The sequence below is a fragment of the Anomalospiza imberbis genome, chromosome 27, assembly GCF_031753505.1.
Source record: "Anomalospiza imberbis isolate Cuckoo-Finch-1a 21T00152 chromosome 27, ASM3175350v1, whole genome shotgun sequence".
NCBI classification, from domain to species: Eukaryota; Metazoa; Chordata; class Aves; order Passeriformes; family Viduidae; genus Anomalospiza; species Anomalospiza imberbis.
The window spans coordinates 827,645-847,503 of NC_089707.1; the positions used below are offsets into that span (position 1 = coordinate 827,645).

The window sequence follows — 19,859 nt, forward strand, 5'->3', positions numbered from 1 at the left end:
CTCCTGTCAAGGACTTGTGGGGAGCAAAAGGTCCCCCTGAGCCTCCCTTTCTCCAGGCAATAATGCAACCACCCTGGTTTTGTGGGGAAAGCACTGCTGTCCCTGAATCTCTCCCATTCCTGCTATTTGACCATTACTCTGAGGGTTGTCCTGACTCCCACTGGCAGCAAATCCAAGCTGGAGGCCCCCAAGGTACCAGCCAGCTTTGCATATCAGTCTGGCAAAGCAGGATATTGAGACCAAGAGACTTGCATTGGGTCAAGTAAATTGGACCCAAACTTGTTGCTTTGGTGTAAAAACCAGGAGCTGGTCTCCCTGCACAACTGTGCCGGAGGCTCCGGATTTATGGATGAGGACTCTTGACGTTCAGTTACAATGACCAGGGATTTGTTTGTTGTAAAGATGTCACGGAGAATGTGATGAGAAGCAATGCTGCTGCCCCATCTGTGTGCCTGGTGCAGTGGGGTTATGTGATCCTACACTGGTTCTGTGAAAATCCTTTCTTCGCTCAATATTTACTGGGGAAAATTTACCCAAGAGAGGCAGGTCATGGATGTCAGGTGTTAGTGACAGCCAGGCCAGGAAGAAATTCTTCCCTGTGAAGGTGGGGATGCCCTGGCACAGGTTGCTCAGAGCAGCTGTGGTTGCTTCATCCCTGGGAGTGTTCCAGGCCAGTTTGGATGGGGCTTGGAGCGCCCTGGGACAGTGGAAGGTGTCCCTGCCCATGGCACAGGTGAAACCAAATGGTCTTTACAGTCCCTTGCAACCCAGACCATCCTGAGATTCTGTGAATCACTTGCTTTTGCAGATGACACTCACATTCCTGGACAGGATGAGTTTTCTTGGAAAGCACTGCCTATTGCCTAATGTGTGTAGTAAATCAGGTGTGGGGTTTTGAGTGGGAATGGAGTTGCACTGTTAATCCTGCCATCATCAGTCGGTGAATTAAACAGAACTTACCTGTCTGATGCAGAGTTCTGAGCAGTGGAAAGTTGGAGCTTTCCACTGTCTCTGGGTTCTGTGGTGCTACCCCTGATCACCCCGCTGCTCCTGGAAAACCACTCACATCAAAGGAGTCAGGGAAAGGAATCAGGGTGGTCTCATCCTGAGTTACTTTAAAGCTGTTTCCATTTACCTGCCTCTATTACTTTTGGCACTCTCTAAGAGGGCTCACTGCTGTGCCCAGGTGGGTGAGCTGAGGGGATGAAATTTTAATACGGTCACGTTTCTGCTGTCTTTCAGAACCTGTCAGGTCTGTCTTTCCTGCCACAGCGTGCAGAGAAATTCTGTTTCCTTCCCAAATGTGCCCAAAGCTGAACAAGCAAATCCTGCCTGTCATGTCATTCCTAATTATTCTGCTGCCTAAAAAAAGGAGATGACAGCAGAACAGGATATCCGTGCTTTCTGGTTGACTGCTTTATAAAGCGACTCTGCAACAGGAGGAAAACATTTATGTTGTTTTGTTTAAAAAAATAACCCTGTCCATGGTTTATTCTGGGCTGAAGAACGGTTCTTGATTCTGACACTGGTGGAGAGATAAAGAGAGCTGTTATTTTTAAGCTTGAAGTTCCCACTTATTGTGTTTATTTCTCTCCCGGTTTGGTTTCCTTTTTTTAGCTGCTGTACTTGGGGAAAGCAGGGGATTTCCGGACTTGGTTATTTGCCCAGAGAGTGCTGAACATCTCAGTCCCTGTATTTTCAGGTCCTAAAGCCACTGAAATACAGGACTTTGTCAAATGCATACACTGAGCTCCTGTTAAGTTCAGAAAACCTCTCAGCAAAGAATCCCTAGTCCAACTATTGACATGCTTTGTGGTGAACACAGCAGGAATTTTCTGCTCAAATGACCTTTCTCCATGCTTCTTTCCACCGTTGCTACAGAATCTGAACCAGAACCCCCGGACACTGCTGCCCAAGTTTTATGGACTGTACTGTGTGCAGTCCGGGGGCAAAAACATCCGCGTGGTCGTGATGAACAACATCCTGCCTCGAGTGGTGAAAATGCACCTGAAATTTGACCTCAAAGGTTCAACCTACAAACGCCGGGCATCCAAGAAGGAAAAAGAAAAGTCCAGCCCTACGTACAAGGATCTGGACTTCATCCAAGACATGCCCGAGGGCCTGATGTTAGATGCAGACACCTTCAGTGCTTTGGTGAAGACGTTGCAGCGAGACTGTCTGGTAAGGAGGGGGCAGCTCAGGGACAGGGTAAGGAACTCTGGGGCTCTCAGGCATGAGGAAGAGCAATTCCCAGTTGAGAACCTTGCTAATCTGCTGACCCCAGATTAGGATCAATCCTTTCTCCTGCCCTTTTTCCTGAAAGCCACGCAGTAGAGTTGGATCTCATGGCAGCTTCTGAGGACTGAGGCTGTGCTCCTTTGCCTGGTGCATCACACTTCGGCAGCCTGCTCCCCTTGTAGCTGCTTTGCTGGAGCATTTTCCCAATCACTGTGCAGCAGATATAGTGGTGTTGTTTGCAAGCCTTCAGGCCTTTGCTGTGGTTGTGGGATGGCCAAACTCTGTGCAGTCAAGCTCAGAGGTGACTGTTGGTTTAGAAACTTTCAGGCTCTGTCAAATGAGTTGTTAGTGGGGATGTGGATGGGATGCTTTGCTTTGATTGCTTTGATTCCATGCTTTGGGGACTGTATTTCTGCTGCTGGCTTGATATTTTATCTTTGATCTTGAACTCAATATTAACCTGTAGGTATTGGAAAGCTTTAAAATCATGGACTACAGCCTTCTGCTTGGGGTTCATAACATAGACCAGCACGAGCGGGAGCAGCTGTCGGAGGGAGCCCACAGCACGTCGGATGAGAAGCGTCCCGTGGGGCAGAAGGCCCTGTACTCCACAGCCATGGAGTCCATCCAGGGAGGGGCTGCCCGGGGGGAGTCCATAGACACGGACGACACGTAGGTGAAACCTGGGCTTGCTCCTGCTGCTGGGAGGGGCAGAGGTGGAGGCTGGAGTGGGAAATCCCTCATGGGGCTAACAGAACTGTTCAAGGGAGCAGCTCTCCTGGGGTTTTGGTAGTGCTGCCATTGTGGTGGGAAAGGGGGAAGCCAGGGTGGGAAATAGTTCTGTAAGGCTCTGGCCTCACAGCAGTCTCTTGCCTTAGGCCAAGCTGTAGATTGTCAGCTTGTGTAACAGCCTCTAAACATCCACCCATTCCCTGGGGAGGAGACACCAGCTCCATTCTAGCTCAGCACCCAAACACTGGAGCAGAAGTAGGGATCAGCCTGTCCCTAGGAGCTTGGAGTTCTCCATCACTCCCACCTCTGGAATCCCTGGCAGTTCCCTGAGGCCATCCCAGTGGGGTTAGCAGACAGCAGTGTAGCCAAGTGCTGGAGTCACTGCTGGACCTGGAGGCTGGGGGTTGCCCCAAGCCTGTGCTGTGCTTGACCTGGGATTCTGCCTGGCTCCCTGGCTCTTGGGCCAAGGAATGCTGGAGTCTGCTGCTTGCTGCTGTCTGAAACCAGCTGCTGTGGGCTTGATGGAGGGACAGTCCTGAGAGCTGAGGTAATACTGTGGTGTTTCCAGTCCTTCAGGCAGCATCAATAATTGCAGCAGCTGCCTGAAGGAGTGTCTGGCATTCCTGTGCTTTGGTTGTGTGCTGGTGCTGATGGCTGCTGCACTTTGGCAGGATGGCATTAGTGTGGATGGGACTGGGAATACCTTTGTCCTTAAGGATTTATTGCTGTAAACAGCTCTCGCTGACCCGATAAATAACCTGATCTCTAGAATCAAATAGGCAGGAGAAAACTCCAAGGTGCTTTCTGGCCCAGGCAGAGCTGTGCCACACAGTGCAGGTTCTGTCATGACAGTGGTGTTTGGCCATGCAGGCAGTCACCCTGGGACACCTGAGGTCAGGCCAGGTCAGTGAGTGACTCCCATGGTTGTGCACAAAGTGAGCACACCGGTTTTAGAATGTGTCTGACACCACACCAGAGCCCCTTAGCACAGCTGCTGTTGCCCTTCCCCAGAGCTTGGGTGTAAGAGGTGTTCTGGCTGAGGCTGCACTTGCTGAAGTTCTGCTTTACCTGCAGGATGGGAGGGATCCCAGCGGTGAATGGCAAAGGAGAGCGTCTCCTGCTGCACGTAGGAATCATAGATATCCTGCAGTCATACAGGTAGGTAACCTGGCAGTGTGTGTTGGTTTTACATTAAATTGATATTTGGTGAGGAGAGAAACCACCACACAGTGTGCCTTTTCTGGCTGATAACACCTCTTTTAGTACCAAATGAAAGCAGGGGGCATGTTCTCTCCTGGAGACTGTGAGGATGAGTAGATATGGCTGCCCCAAGCTGTCTGTGGGCTTCCATCACGTCCTTAGAATAGCTGGGGACACACAGCCCTTTGTCCAGGATGATGAGCTGCTCATAAAGAAGTAGTTTCCCACCTGAGTGTGGGAAGCATATCTCCAGGAGTGGAAGGTTCACCTCTTCCAGCCCAGCTCCTCCTTCCCTGTGGTGTTCCCCGGCAGTCCTGACCTCCTGGGGGAGATGCTGGAGAAAGCTCAGTCCTGGTGACATTGGCAGCTCAGGGATCTTGCCTATAGGGTATGAAAGGGGGCTTGGTACAGAGTGCATGCCTGAATCTGTATCTTTATTTCTCTCTCCACTTCTTGGAATTAGGTTCATCAAGAAGTTAGAGCACACCTGGAAGGCCCTTGTCCATGATGGGGTGAGTGCCTGTGTAGAGGCAGGAGTTGTCCAAGCCTCACAGGATTACTTGGTGGCTATTTCTGGAGCCTGACCTGGCACAGCTGCAGCTGCTGAAAGGAGCAGTTCTTGCCCCTCATTCCTGCACAGCAGGGTGGTGCCATTTATTCCCAGCCAGGTTTCCTTGCTCAATCCAGCTCCTCACATGCTGAGCTGTTGTGCTCACAGCTTTCCTCCCCTGCTCCTGTCTCCCATGACACCAGGATTCCTGGGCTGTCAGGAGCCCGGTGCTGTTCTCTCTGGTGACTGGCTGTTTCCACCTCAGCAAGCTCTCTTTCCATGAGAGAGCAAATCTCTCTTTCCATTTCCAGCTAATCCCTTTCCATGTTTCCATGCTGGCTTCATTCCTGCAGCAGCCAGGTGTGTGTTTCTGAAAGAACAACCTTGGATTTGGAAACCATTCTTCAGCCTTGCATTTCCTGGCTTCCCTTAAAGTGGCAAAGGAAATGTGGAAATGCCAAGTCATGGAAGCACAGTCAAACATCAGAAGCAGAAAGAGCTTCAGTTTTACTATTTTAAACAAGAACATTTGAAATGTTTGGAGACCCTTGGCTGAATTTGGGTATTTGTGTGACATGCAAAGGTATCCAGGTTTGATTGGAATGGCAGCCAGCAAAGCCAGAAGAAATTTCATTTATGCAATCAGGCCGGCGTTTAAAGAAAATCCAGGAAGTCTACAAAGGAATAAAATCACCAAAATCCATTATAAAATCACAGCAAGAATATAATCAAATGCAATCAGAGGCAATGCTTCAGGGTTATTTATAGCATTAATTAGAGTGTTTCAGTTAAGCCTTTCCATTTTAAGGCTCTGTCAGTGCTAAATGTTGGAATAAAAAAGACTGTTTTGGTTGTTACAGAAATTCTGCCTTGAGGGATCATTTTAAAATTAAACAATTGCTTCTTGCTGTTGTAGGACACGGTGTCAGTACACAGACCCAGCTTTTATGCAGAGAGGTTCTTCAAATTCATGACCAACACGGTGTTTCGAAAGAATTCCTGTAAGTACCAAGTTCAGGGGCTGCTGTGCTCTGAGGTTTTACCTTGGCCTTGCTGTTGCAGGCTTCACAAGGAGTCTGGGGTGGAGCCTGAGCAGGATTTTGCAGTGGTACAGTTGTGAAAGCTGGGGGTGTACAGCCTGGAGAAGGCTCTTAAGAGACTTAAGAGCCCCTTCCAGTGCTTAAAGAGGGCTTAGAAAAAGGAGGGGGAAGGATGTTTTATACAGGCAGATAGTGACAGGCAAGGGGCAATTGTTTTGATCAGTCAGGATTAGATTAGAAGTTAGGAAATCTGAGGGTGGGGGAGGCCCTGGCACAGGTTGCCCAGAGCAGCTGTGGCTGCCCCATGCCTGGAAGTGTCCAAGGCCAGGTTGGACGGGGCTTGCAGCAACCTGCTCTAGTGCCCATGTCCCAGCCCATAGAGGGGGTGGAATGAGATGGGTTTTTAAGGTCCCTTCCAACCCAAAACATTCCACGATACAGAGCAAAGCTGAGAACTGCAGAGCCCTCAGATTGTCACAGCTTGCCTTGGTTTGCTCAGGCTCTCAGCCAGTCCATGCACCTGACCTGGGTTCGGTCCAGAAGGGATGTGTGTGAGGGCAGAGCCTCCCCTTGTGAAGGGAGAAACGCCATCGGGGTGACAGCAGCTGTGGCGGTACTTGGACCTTCTCTGCCTCCCTCCCTCCCCCAGCTCTGAAGTCGTCCCCCTCGAAGAAAGGGCGCGGTGCCTTGCTGGCCGTGAAGACGGCGGGTCCCATGGCGGCGTTCTCGGCCAGCCAGCTGGCCTCCGAGAAGGACGACACCCAGTACGACCTGCGGGCGGCCAGGAGCTACCCCACGCTCGACGATGAAGGTGACAGCCCTGCTCAGGGTATTGGCTCTGTGGTTACCCTCTCTTTCTAGCAGTTCTTTAGGATCCTCCCTTGTTCTCATCAAGTTCCCCACTGTGCACCAACTGCAGATCTTTCCTCATGGATAGCTCTTCATTGCATGTCTTGCTGTGCTTTGCAGGTGCTAAACCTAACCAGGACAGGGAAGAAGGTAAGAGTGCATTGTTTTGTCGCAGCACCAGCAGGTACTTGATGCAACACCTCTGCATCAAAGGAGACCAAATCCCTTCTTTGCAGCATTGTGGGGTTCTGCAGTAAAAATGGTTGCCTGCATCACTGCTGGAAGACATGACTGGTGCCAAGGGGCACCATAAGTCATAGGCCAAAGCCAACAGAAAGTTGCATTTTCTACATTTTAAAAAAAGATTTTGGGGGGTGACTGGGAACTGCAGCACTCCAATGACAGTGTTTGGGCAGTTATAACAGGCAGGATCTTGCCACTGGAAAACAGAGGAATGGTCTGGTTCTGTGCTGCCTTTCCTTCACTCCATCTGGCTGCATTTACAGCTGAGTGCTGGAGGACAAGCTCTTCCAGTGCATGGGTGTTGGATTGCTCCCTGTGCAAAGCACTGAACACTCAGTTCATCTCTTAATTCACTTGGATATTTATCCCTGGTGATCCAAGCCTTTAATCCAGCTTTGGTCACCAGTGAGAAATCGTCACAGGCATTCTGTTCCCTGCCTGTTGTGCTGGAAGTGGTGCTGCCTGGCTCTCTCCAGAGGATGCCCTGGGAGAGGCTGTCATGACCAACTAAACTTCTGCCTGTGTGTGGTTTGAGTGCCCAGCCCCAGTGCGGGTGTGCAGGTTCATGGTGAACAGCCTCGCACGAGGCTGGTGTAGGTGAAGTGTTGGTGTTTGACTTAATCATCTCTTTTTCCTGCCTCTCCCCTGCCCTGCTGTGGGCCAGCAGGCAGGCCAGACCTGCTCCCTTGCACTCCTCCTTCCTTTGAAGAAGCTACCACAGCCTCCATAGCCACGACACTATCGTCAACATCTCTCTCTGTTCCCGAGCGATCCCCCTCGGAGACCTCTGAGCAGCCCAGGTACAGGTGAGGAGACTTCCCTGCTCCCACTGGTGTCGAGTGGCTGCTGTTGCTCTCCGGGCTGCAGATCCACGCTCTAGAATGCTAATGACCGATTTTAATTAAATCTCTCCTGGGAGCAAGCAGACGCAGCTTTGATGGGATTAATTATTGCTGGAAGAAGTGTCAGCTGTTAAGTAGAACATCTCCCTCATGGGATGTAGAGGTAGATTTGGGGACAGTGCAGGATTTCTGGCTTAAATTGCTCCTCCAAACTCTTCTGTTTTCTTTCCACAGGAGGCGTACACACTCCTCAGGGCAGGATGGCAGGTGAGAAATGGGTCTCCTGTCTTCTTGTCTCATCTTCTCTCTGCTGCACAGAGACCTCACGTTTATCCCTGTGCAAAGGTCGCTTAGAAGGCTGAGTGGGAATTTCAGCAGCTCCAGGATTTTGGCATGGACGCTGAGCTGTTTCTGCAATCAGATGATCCCCACTTCTTACACAGAATTTTCCTTGCAAAGCAGATCTCTTAGTGCTTTGAAAATACCAATTATTTGATAGGAAAGGGGACAATAGTCTTGTCCAAATTTAACCACGCAGCACCAGAGTCAAGGAAGGTCATTTAAGTTCCTTTAAGCAAGAAAGTGAGCCCTGACAGCAGGAACATTCCTCCTCTGAGCATCTGCTTATCGCCTGGACAAAGGGAAAGGACTTTGACTTTGTGAGGCACTGAGCACCCTCAGAAGTAGCTTCCAGTGTTTTCAGAAATCTGTGAGGCTTTTTTCCTCCTGTGGTGTCTCAGAGCCAAGGACAAAGTAGGACAGAAATGCTGCAGAGGGGTGTGTGATTTAGAGGCTCTTATCATTAAATTATTGTGCGTTATTGTGGAATTATTTTGCAGCAGTAAAAATTACTCCATTGCCCATGTCAGCAGGATCTGCACGAGGAGCCAGCGGATGCTGCTGGCTCTGCCCTCCTTTCCAGGTTATTGTGTAGGTGTAGTAGGCTTTGAAATTACATCAGAGACTCAGTCCTAGAATGTGCCATAGCCAGAGGAGCCTGACAGGCTGATGTCCTCTCTTACTGCAGTCAATGTTTGGTGCTTGGAAGGAAAGGTCTTTGGAAGATGAGGGTTTGCCCCACGTTACAGCCATCTGCTGTTGTTCCAAGATTTGAGTGATTTGCTGAATTCAGTTGACAAGCACTGTGAAAAAATCCCTTTCTATGGTATTTCCTAATGAAAATACCTCTGGATGCTGCATGTTGCTGAATCCTGGTAAATTCCTATCCCTGGAGGACAGGGACCTGCTCACTGTGAGAAGTGTCAGGGACTTGTGAAGCACCTCATATCCTGCAGAATCTAGTGTTAGAAATTGCTGAAAACTGGAGACTTAAACCCAGGCCCCGGTGGTGGGGCCCATGAGCCAAATGCAGTGACTTATCCAAAATAGTCCTGACTCAGTGGTACCTCCTGGAGGGAGGGAGCTGCTGTACTATGTGACTGCTCATCCAGAAATGGGTCAGGTGAATCAGAGTGACCTGGGAGCGTTCAGGGAGCTCAGTGGCTTGGTCAGAGTAGATCTGTCTGTCACAGATTTGCCAGAGCTACACTGACTGTCTGCAGGTGTGGCCACCTTTGCTGTTTTTTGCCTAATTTGTCCCTTTCTAAGGCCAGTGCCTCCACGTGCCTTTCCTGGGAGAGTAGGGACCTGTGCACTTGCAGAGCTCTCTGGGATCCCCTGGTAAAAACCACTGCAGACACAAATTTATTAAAGCAAGAATTTATATTCCTGAGCTGAGATGGTAAAAACCTTACCCAATTTGCTCAAGAATGTGTCACGCCTCTGGTTATTCTGGTCTGCTGGGGAATTCAGTCCAAGTTTGAGGTCCAGCCCTGCGAGGAAGAGTGCAGCAAGTTCCATGCACGGAGCTGGACAGAAGTGCTGCCCACCGGCCCCAACTCTGGTCAGAGCCAGCCCGGAGCAGGGCAATGCTGTCAGTGAACCCAGAGCTCAGCCCTTCTCTGACAGCTGCCCCTCAGCGGGGCAGGCTCCTGCTTCTCCTTCCCATGGGGACAGTGCAGCCAGCCCTGCTAGCACAAGTAATTACTTCAATAGCATGAGGTATTAAAGTGAAGATTGTCAGAAACAGTTCCAGAGTGTGCAGATAAATCTGATCTCAACCCTGGAGCAGCTTTGGTGTGCTGAGAGTCTTGGAAGAGGTCAGAGGCTCTGGCCTGGTGCCAGGCTAACTCTGGACACAGGTTTTCCCTGGAGGCCAGTTCTTTGCTCCCATGCTCCATCTGACACGGCCCATCTTTCCTGCTCCACTGGCTGTTTAACTCCTTTTCTCTTGTCCTCCTTTCCCACCTTATTCCTGAATGCTGTAATCTTCCAGGACTGACTTTTTCCTGGGAGTTTTGGTTATCCAAACCCTCAACCCTGGGAGGTCTGAGTGCTCCCTCTGAGCTGAAATCAGCCACTGAGTCTGTGCTGGGAGCCCAGTGCCACGATAGCAGCAGCAGCAGCTGTGTGCTGGGGCAGAGCAGCACAAGAGGCTCGGTTGGCTCTGGACTGATTCAGGCTGACCTAAAATTGAGGGCTATACATAACTCATGTCCAGCTGAGTCTTTGGACGTGTCTCCCCTTTGGTTTCTAGGTCACACGAGGAGGTGCGGGTCCAGGAGGAGGTTCAGCAAATCAGTGTCGAGCTGGAGCCCAAGTGTGACGTTGAGATTGTAGCTCCTGAAGAAGAAGTCAAAGAGTGAGTGTTTTAGAGTGTTGAGCAGAGCCTATACAGTGGGTTTTGAGCTGTGGCTGCTTGTGCTGGAGGCTTTGCTGGGCTCCAGCTTTGCTGGAGCTATGAGTGTTCGGTGGCGCCGAGCACAGTACTGACCTGCCCTGCCCTGACGTGACCCTTCAGGATGTGATAGCACAGCATCTTCAGAAGCTCCTCCAATAAATCCGTTTTGCTTGCTCCCGTCCTGACTGCAGTGACTAGACTGTCATTTCTTTCCCCTCTGCAGAGAGGCAGCTTCTTCAGCTTGTGCCATTGTCACATCCACAGCCACCGTAGAGGTGGAGACGGCCAGCCAGGCCTCGGAGCCAGCCAGCCAGGCCTCGGATGAAGACGACGTGCCAGTCACAGACATATACTTTGTAAGAGACCTTCTCCACCTGACCCTTGGGGGGTGATGGGAAGGGTTGGACAAGGCTGTCAGTATCCGTTCCACGCAGTCGGGTGGGCAGAGGCTGCCCTGCACCATCTTGGTGTGGAGCACCTTGAGACCTCGGTGCTGGGTGGGTTTTTGAATGCAGGGAGCTGGATTAAACTTGGAGAACTCAGAATAGCATCTAGTGGGGCTCACACAGGTGGCACTCCTGCTGTGGATGTAGCGGTAGCTGTGCTGCTCTACTTCCAAGCATAAGTGTTTATCTAGGCCAGCACATTTGCTCCTGGGACGAGCCAAGGTGATATGGGTGCAACAGAGAGGTTCTTCCTTCCTCAGCCAGAGATCTTGGCTGCTTTCCTGACACAAACATGGCCTAGACCCAGAGGGAGGTGGTTGCAGAGGGTGACCTTGGGCTCTGGTGAACTCCGGCTTTTCCTTTCCCTGCAGGCTGCATTAGGTGATGCAGTGGGAGTCTAGTGCTGAGCCAGGGAGTAAGTTGGTGGTTGGCAGCAGAGTGCCGTGGAGCCTGGCGCTGGTCCTCACTCAGCTCCCACAATGGCTGAGCAACTTCTGCAGACCAGAGAAGAGGTTTTTTAGCAACATGTACCTGTCCCATGGATTCCCAGAGCACAGCTGAGTGCCTGTCCCGTGAGAGCTGAGCTCTCTCTCGTGCCTGGGCACTGGAACCCTCATTAAAAGAGGTGCCCAGCTCCTCTCTGCTCTGACTTGTTGCTGTTGGTTCTACGGTGCTGGACACGACCTGAGCCCATGCGATGGGCTCCTTCCTAAACTAAAATGCAGCATTGGCCTTTCCCTGGGCTCTTGTGACCCTGCTGCAGAGCTGCTCACTCATTGCCGAGTCACTCTGAGGCTTGTGGGAGCTGTGGAAGGAATCAGCCCTGTTTTACAGCTTGTTTGGGGTTGGATGCATGCTGTTCAAAATGCAAACGGCTCCTCTAACACTGCCCCCTCCTTGCCTGTGGATGGCAGCTGTGTGCAGGCAGATCCTGCCTGCTCCCCGGCAAGTGTCTTCTAGTGAGGGTCAGCTGCTCTTCCTCCCTGTCCCTGGGCATATGGAGTGCCCCCAGCTTGAGGGACACCTCTATCCAAGAGAAAATTCTGCAGAGTGTGTTCACAGAGAGTGTGACTGACTGCTCATCAGCATTTCATACTTCATCTGAGTCTGAGTTTTGCATTAAATGTGTGTTGTGTGCTGTGGAGTGTTTATCACTGCTGGGATGAAGGGAAAAGCTGATTTGAGTTCCCATGGGCGCTCTCCTTGGAAAACCACTTGAGCTGGAGCTCAGGTGAGGCTGCACGCGTGCGCTCAAGTAGCACCACAGCTGCTCCTGCAGGATTGCTCAGGGGCGGTGGTGGGTGAAGGGATGATGTGTGCAGAGGAGGATTTGGCCAGTCCCAGGAGACTGTGATCTGATGCCTGGAAGTCTGCTCCCGGAGAGCACTTCATTCTCCTCTTTATCCCCAGGGAATAAAAGTGCAGAGTGTGGCAGGGCATGGGCGCCGCTCTTCCCTGCACGGCTTTCCCACCTGCTCACCCGTTCAGGCCTGGAGTTGCCCAACCCCTTGTTTTTTGCTTTCTCTTTCATCCTCTCTTTCACATCACCCTTTTTTTCCTCTGTTTCCTTTCTCACCTGACTTGTCCTGGGGCCACTCAGTTCACAGATGGGAGGTACTGGATTTACTCTCCCCGCCAGCGCAGACTCCGAACTACCTCGCATTCCTCTGGGATTGTAAGTGACCATGCCAGCACAGCATGTAGGGGAGCAGAGCTGCAGCTTTGAAACACTGGGGCCAGCATCCCATTTCTCTCAACAGCTGGGGCTCTGGATTGAGTGGGCATTAGGAACCAGCCCAGCAGAAATGGGGGAAGCATACTGAAATGACACCAGTGGATCTCCTTGTAGGATCTGAGTGAATCATGAGCTCTGTCCCTTTTCTGCAGACTGGTGATGCAGCTCCTACCCTGGGATGGGCTGTAGTGTCACCCTGCCCTTGGGAAAACTGAGAGCAGTGAGGCCCTTGCACAGGTTACCCAGAGAACCTGTGGTTGCCCTCTCTCTGGAAATGTTCAAGGTCAGATTGGATGGGCTTGAAGCAGCCTGCGATAGTGGAAGATGTCCCTGCCCGTGGCAAGGGGGGATATTAGGTGATCTTCCAACCCAAACTGTTCTGTGATTCTTAGTACCAGATCTATCCAGAGAGGCACAGGGGCTTCTGTAGGTGATGTCAAGCTCAGCTCCCTCAGCCCAGGAAGAGGGTTTTAAAGGCACCATTAAGATGTTTTGAAGGTTCTAAAACTCCAAGAGCAAACAGAACTGTTTTGGCTTGTGAGGAGCAGCGCATAAACCAAATGAGGCAGGAGCTGGTGCTGAGTTAGGATTGGTTTCAGCTCTCCAGCCCTTCTCAGCATCACCAGTGTGCTCCCTCCTCACTGAAGGTGTTCTATGAACAGGGAGGATTTTCCTTTCCAAAAGATGCAGGGAGGCATTTGAGCATTTAGGGGCTGAATCTAGAGCTGAGATTGTTCTGGAGTTTAGCATTTACCTTCTCAATGCTTTGGGAGAGCTGCTGTTCCCAGGGCGTGGTGGCAGTGCTGGTGGCCTCGCTGGTGCAGCCTGGTGCTCCCACTTAGGTTACAGGCAGGGTGCATGGGGAAGCAGGGGCAGGAATGTGCCCCTGGCTGTTGCTGGTGGCATGAGAAAGGTGCTGCTGGGCAAACAGGTAACACCTCCTGCAGCCCCTCCTGCCCCTCAGCTGGGTTTGGCTGCTCTGGCACCGGGAGAGGTAATGCCAAGCAGTGGGTGCTCCTTTATCTCCCGCAGCTCCCCGCATGCATCGAAGCTCCTAAAAGGCTCTGAAACAGACTGGCTGGAGCATGTGGTTCAGTCAGGATGGATGAACCATCATGGATGAAAAAGGATGTAGGACAAGCTTGATGTGGTGGGGAGGTTTCCTGTACCTCTGACAGAGCCCTGTGAGAAGCTCCCGACAGGGACTTCTCAGCCTTCCTTCCTCCCAGCAGTCTCTACTAATGGAGCTGCAGTTACTGGGGGGTTCAGCATGTGGAGCCCAGTGCTTCAAAGCTTCTCTGGCTTCTTGTAGTTCCTTGTACATTGTAGACTGTCACACTCAGTTCCTGGGCTGGGAACACTCCAGGCTTCTTCCAAACACCCAGTTCTGCTTCTCTTCCTTTGCAAATGCCAGGCTGCGTCAAAGGGGGCAGTTTCTTATCTGTGGGAACTCCTCTGGAGACAAAAGAGCCGATTTGCAGTGTAAATGGGGCCCCCCTGGGAACACTGGAAGCAGAGACCAGCCCTTGAATCTGTGCTGTGTAGGCAGCAGTGTGTCTTCTCACAGCAATTCCCAGTGCTATGATAACTGTCCCTCAAGGCACACCTCCTTCCCCTCATTCTTTCCAGGGTCCAGTTGTGTTTTGCCTCCTGTGTTGTACTTGTTCCCATCACTCCACTGTCCCCATGATCTTAGCAATAACTGTTTCCTTTCTGTGGCCACCATCCTCCATGGTCTCACCCCAGCTCTGCTGCCTTCTGCAGAGAAGGAGGAAGGCACAACAAACAAATCCAGTTTCCCTGTAAAAGCCCTCCTGGACATCAGTTTGTAGCGTGCACAGGGCTCTGGAAATGGGAGGGTGAGAGCTGGTAGTGGGTAGCAGCAACCCAGAGCTGTCACTACTCTTAGGTAAGTCACTTCCCAAATCTCTCAGTTTCTCTGGAGCCGGGACAATGCCATGGCTGGGAGCTGAGGTTTCCCTGACATCTCAAAAACTCTAAAACTCTGTCCCTACAAGAGGAGAAGGTGTGTCACCCCCACTGCAGCTGGCACAGCTCCCGTGTCCCAGTTGGCAGGGAGCCAGTACGTGCTGAGGATGAGGAGGGCTCCTCTGCTGAGAGCTGGCTCTGGGCTCAGTGCTCTCCCTCCAGGTGGACAGCTGTTCTTACTGTATTGTTTCCTGCTCTTTTTATTTTCTCCTTTTATTTTTTCCTCTTCTCTCCTTTGCTCCCTGCTCTGCTGCTGCTCTCCCTGCATTCTCCCTGCCGTCTCTGGCCACTCTGGCAGCCGACAGACGAGAGGAGTTGGGTTTACTCCCCGCTCCACTATAGCACTCAGCTCCACTCTGTCTCCGATGAGGAGAGCGATACAGTAAGTGTCCAACAGCCGTGTGCCGGGTGCCCGGTGGGTCGAGGTCAGAGTTTGTGCTTCCCTCTGCAAGGTCAGCTTGGCCTCTGGCAGCGTGGGGCTCCTGCATGGCTGCAGCAGAGCCCAGCTGCCTCTCAGGTCAGCTCTGTGCTGGCAGAGCCCTGGCCTGCTCAGCAAGGGCTGTGGCTTATTCCCAGTTGTTTGGTGCAGGAAAAACTTTGGGGAGCTCAGGTTTCCCAGACACGTTGCCATTTCTGGAGGATGTAGAACAGCATCTGATTGTGCTGGGCAGCTGGCAAGACACAGACCTGACAGATATGGGCACTGGTGCTCAGGGGTTGATCCTCTTTCCTCTCACGACCAGAATGACATTGAGGGGCTGGGGCATGTCGAGAGAAGTGAGTGGACATGGGGAAGGGGCTGGAACACGAGTGTGATGAGGAGCAGCTGGAGGGTCTCAGCCTGGAGAAAAGGAGGCTTAGGGGAGACCCTGCTCTCCACAACTCCCTGACAGGAGGGTGCAGCCAGGTGGGGGTTGGGTTCTGCTCCCAGGGAAAAAGGGACAGGACAAGAGGAAACAGCCTCAAGCTGTGCTAGGGGAGGTTTAGGTTGGATGTCTTAGGTAAAATGTCTTGACTGAAAGGGAGTTGTCAGGTATTGGAACAGGCTGCCTAGGGCAGTGGTGGCATCACTGTCCCTGAAGTGTTCAAATGATGTGTGGTTGTGGCACTTGGGGACATGAGTTAGTGGTGAACATGGTGGTGGTGCTGGGCTGATGGCTGAATTTGGTATTCTTGGAGGTCTTTTCCCACCTAAACAATTCCATGATTCTGTGACTCTGTTCTCTCTGCCTCTTGCAGTAATCTCTATGCAGACACAGAAGTCCCAGAGAGCAGCGATTCCCTCTGCAGGTCGATGTGTTCCCTTTTCGTTGATGCAGCCATTCCAGTGGGATGGGGAAGAGCTTGCTGACACCAGTATTGCTGCACTGCAGGATCCCGGGCACTGCGTTTCAGAATGGAGCAAAACGATAACCATGTATTTCTACTTACCCCAGACATGGGCAGCAAAGAAACCACCCGCTCACCCGCAGCTCCCAGCAGAGAGTTCTAGCTGGGTGTAGAGAATCCTGGGTAGTAACACAGTGTTTTCCAGAAAGTGCACTACCATAGCTACCTATCCATGTGTGATACTGTGAACCTTTTTAATTTTTTAATCATGTATTTATTTCTTTTATCTTTGCACAGAGACAGCACAAATGTGCTTTTTTAAACATTTAGTTTACTGCACTTTTTTTTTTCTTTTTCCTCTCTCTTTTTTTTTTTTTTTTTTTTTTTTGGTCATATATTTGTGCATCAAAAAGGAGCATGAGACTTCACTGAAGAATGGGTAGGAGCACGTTGCTGGGGAGGGCAGGGAGCGGAGTGGCTTCGTGTGAGGCAGCAGTGTGGTCTCACCAACTGAGGGAGTCAGGAGGTTGAAGGCTGTCCAGACACTGCCACGGTTTTTCTAAGTGGCCCAAGGCGAATCACTAAACCACTCTGTGCCTCGGTTTCCCCCGTGCTAATGGGTGCACAGTACCTGCTTCCGTTACAGCACTTAAACCCTGGGATGAAAGGTGCTATGAAAATGAAATGTATTAAAGGCCATGGAATAGATTTGCTCCCATGTTACCATAGTCCAAAGCAGCCATGCCAATTCACTTGGATCCAAACTCTCCAGTGACTTCTCCTGTCTGTGCCACTGTGCGGGACAGCACACAGTGCACACAGTTCCTGGTGACAGCCACGTGGACTCCTCAGCTCTCCTCGAAGTCGTGATGGGTTCCACCTTCACCCTGTGCTGCACTGCTGCGCCACCCCTCCCTCTGTGTTTGGAGTCCACACCTCATCCAACTGGCCACCGCCTGCTCCAGCCCCGCAGGCATGGACAGAAGGGAACTGGGCACCTCCCAAGCCTGGCCGCGTTGGAGGGCAAGTTCCCCACTCTGCCCAGCCCACGTGGAGCTTGTCCAGACCCTGCATCCTCCTTGAGCCACTCAGTCCCTCACGTGCTCGTGGGTGTACCCTGGGGTCACGGACACTGGGTTCACACGTCCCCTCTGCCCCTCAGGGCAGGCAGGGACACGAGGGCGCGTCCGCTCACTGGAGGCAGGAATGGGAGCCTGGCTCTGTCACGGAATTGTGCCGGCACTGCTGTGCTCATGGACTCTTGGACAGAAAGCTGGGTGACTGGTTGTTGCCCGGGGTCGCGTCTGCTGGTGGAAATCCCTGCTGCCGATGTCTGAGAGGGTTTGCTTTGCAAGGCCTGCGGGCTATAGGTGAGAGAATTTGATGTCACGGGGTAGTGTTCAGGCTCATCCATCAGCAGGACACATAGCATAGTCTGGAATCCAGCAATCCTGTCCCCATCTCCCAGAGAGAAAACAGGAAATCCTTTAGACCAGAGGGAGACAGGTCTTGTTCGTGTACTTTATGAACCTCGCTTGAGAAAGAGTCTCTTCATTCCCTTTACAATCTTCACTGTCCTTGGGATTACAGGTGGAAGGGTGGGGAAGCGGGACCCCGCTCTCAGGCCTCAGTCCCCACAATCTCTTCACAGCAGCACTCAGGAGCAGTTATGTTGAGTCCCAGAAGGTAGATGGGCTGATGGGAAGCTCTTCCTTCTGTACTGTACTGTACTGAACTTAGTGAGAAGCTTCAGGAATTGATGTTTTTTTCTTGCCCAGAATACAGGACCCGGACTTCCCTTCCCTGCCTGTAGATGCAGAAGGCTGTGAGGTGTGCTTCTTGGGAGCACAGTCTGGGGATTGTGCAAGTTGCTGCTGTTCATGTATTCATGTATTTACCAAATAGTCTATCAAAAGTCTCTCAAGAAACTCTCCCCTTTCTGTCGCTGCTTGGCAGCTCGTTCTCCCAGCTGCAGCTCCTGTCCCATCCCCCCTTCCTGTGTCACCCGGGGGGCTCTGCAGGCTGGGGGGCTCAGGGGTTGGTGGAGGGGAATGGGAGCCATGCAATGCCTACAGCCTCACCTGCCTTTGGGCTCAAGGCAAGGAGCTTCAAAAAAGCTAAAAATTCAACCTCTTTTTCCTCCAGCAGTGTGTGTAGAATGGCCAGAAGCCACATCTCTGCTGCAGCTGCTGCTGTTGGGTGCTGTGCTGGAGGAGGGGGCTCTGGGGGAGAACCAGGGTGGGCTGGAGCTGTTCTGACCCAGGCCCCTGCCCTAGGACCACCTCAGTCGGGGGCTGGAGGGTTTGGCCTCATCAGGACTTTCCAGCCACCTGAAATCAAGCATCTTTTTTTAAGATGGTTCAGGCATCATTGATGGAGATTTTATTCCTTCCCCTCATTTCTAGGGGGTCTCTAAAGCTGCTTGGTGTGTGTGCAGGGAGTGTCCCAGAGAATGAGCTTTGTGAGCTGGAGCTGTGCTTGGGTTCTGAGAGAGGGGTTGAACCCAGAGCTCCTGCAGCATGTTCATTCGATTCAAAGAATTGTCTTCCCTTTTTGAGATGATCCTTGTACTGTTTGGTAATGCCAGACCCTTTGGAGCAGGTCTGGATGGGCTGGGGTGGTCCTGTAAGAGGACAGGCAAAGGCTTAGAACAGCTTTCTCAAGGGGACAAGGAGATCAGCAAAGGCAAAGGCTTAGAACAGCTTTCTCAAGGGGACTACAGATCTTCCTGTAGGCAGATGTTGTTCTGAAATGGAAACTGCCCCTGTTCAAGCTGGCACAATCCCTGCCATGTCACCTCCTGTCCCAGCAGTTCCCAGTGCTGGGGAACTGCTTCCCACAGAGGCTGAAAGGACCTTGGATTTTAGAGCTCATTCTTGGCCCCCTCTGCACAGCCATGGGAGTAGCAGAAGCTCTGGAGCGTATCACAGGCACTGCTAGTGCTGCCTGGGCAGGAACAGCACTTGCCCATGGGAAAGAGCATCCTTGTTCCGAGTGTTCCTCCATCTGCCAGGAGGTGCTGTTCTCTGCCAGGCTCCTTTTACTGAGCCAGCAGGTGCTGTCCGGGCTCTCCTTCATTAAAGGAGGCACCACGAGTCCTTGTACTCTGAGATTTGACCCCGCAGGACAGCCCCTTCCCCCACGGGTCTGTGCCACTGCTGTCCTTCATCCCCACGGTCCCAGCTGGGATCTCGGACTCTGTGGGACATGCCCTGACCATTGCCTGGTGCTGGGGCTGCAGGTGAGCTCTCCCTGCCAGGTACGGGGTTGGCAGGAGAAAATGGGCATCTCCGTCCTTGAGTTTGCAGTCAGGCTCCTGTAAAGGCTCTGGGGCAAACGCAGGAGGAGCTCGTAGAGACCCTCAACACGCGCAGAGAGGATGCAGCTTTTGGTTGCTGCTGCCTCTCCGGCCATGAGTGCTGGAATTGCACGTTGGGGAGTTTTTTAGTGAAGCCAGGGCACGCACAGGCCTTGGTCCAAGGCAGGCAGAGGTGTTTACAGGGCTCCATCGCCCCCCGCATTCCCCTTCTCGTTCCCAGCCGCTGCTGCAGCGCCTCCCGAACGGACAAGGAGAAGGCCAGGGCTGAGGCGGCGCCTCGGGTCACGTCTGAGGGGTTTTCTGTCCGTGCCTACCCGCGCCAAGCCTGTCCTGGTGCCTGTCCCTGTCCCCGCGGCTGTGGCTGTTCCCACACGTGTCCGTGCCCGCGCTGCGTGCACCGTGTGCCCAACGTCCGGCGGCGGGGGCGCGGCCGGGCGGGGACGCCGGTGCTGGGGTGTGATCCCGTCTCTGCTCCGGGGGCTCGAGGCCTGGGCGCTGTTTTTCTTCTCTCGGTTGTTGTGAGGGTTTTTCCCCTCCTTCTCCGAGGAGCAGAGCCCGGTGCCCCGCTGCGGTGAAGCGTTCCGCGCTCCGTGCTGAGCTCTCCGCC

General features: G+C 52.4%; 1 protein-coding gene and 1 long non-coding RNA gene across 8 annotated transcripts in view; one reads left to right on the forward strand and one right to left on the reverse strand.

The window, feature by feature from the left end:
* The window catches only part of PIP5K1C (phosphatidylinositol-4-phosphate 5-kinase type 1 gamma), a 50,546-nt gene extending 32,695 nt beyond the window's left edge, over positions 1-17,851 (forward strand). Inside the window, exons 7-19 of one of the 7 annotated variants that reach the window (XM_068173969.1) lie at positions 1,882-2,181; positions 2,705-2,910; positions 4,045-4,128; positions 4,634-4,682; positions 5,637-5,721; positions 6,410-6,571; positions 6,730-6,759; positions 7,517-7,658; positions 7,929-7,961; positions 10,291-10,395; positions 10,658-10,790; positions 14,903-14,986; positions 15,844-17,851. In XM_068173969.1, the coding sequence (XP_068030070.1) occupies positions 1,882-2,181; positions 2,705-2,910; positions 4,045-4,128; positions 4,634-4,682; positions 5,637-5,721; positions 6,410-6,571; positions 6,730-6,759; positions 7,517-7,658; positions 7,929-7,961; positions 10,291-10,395; positions 10,658-10,790; positions 14,903-14,986; positions 15,844-15,846 (1,416 nt within the window). In that variant the 3' untranslated portion in view covers positions 15,847-17,851. Of the gene's footprint in view, positions 1-1,881; positions 2,182-2,704; positions 2,911-4,044; positions 4,129-4,633; positions 4,683-5,636; positions 5,722-6,409; positions 6,572-6,729; positions 6,760-7,516; positions 7,659-7,928; positions 7,962-10,290; positions 10,396-10,657; positions 10,791-11,251; positions 11,530-14,902; positions 14,987-15,843 lie in introns of those variants that run through there. The other 6 variants (XM_068173970.1, XM_068173974.1, XM_068173971.1 and 3 more) reach the window with 6 other exon arrangements.
* On the reverse strand, positions 13,493-15,845 carry LOC137463072 (uncharacterized). The gene is made up of 2 exons (XR_010993844.1): positions 15,150-15,845; positions 13,493-15,086 (listed from the first exon to the last, which is right to left on the reverse strand). It is a non-coding gene; the product is annotated as an uncharacterized lncRNA (long non-coding RNA).
* Positions 17,852-19,859: the final 2,008 nt, after the last annotated feature.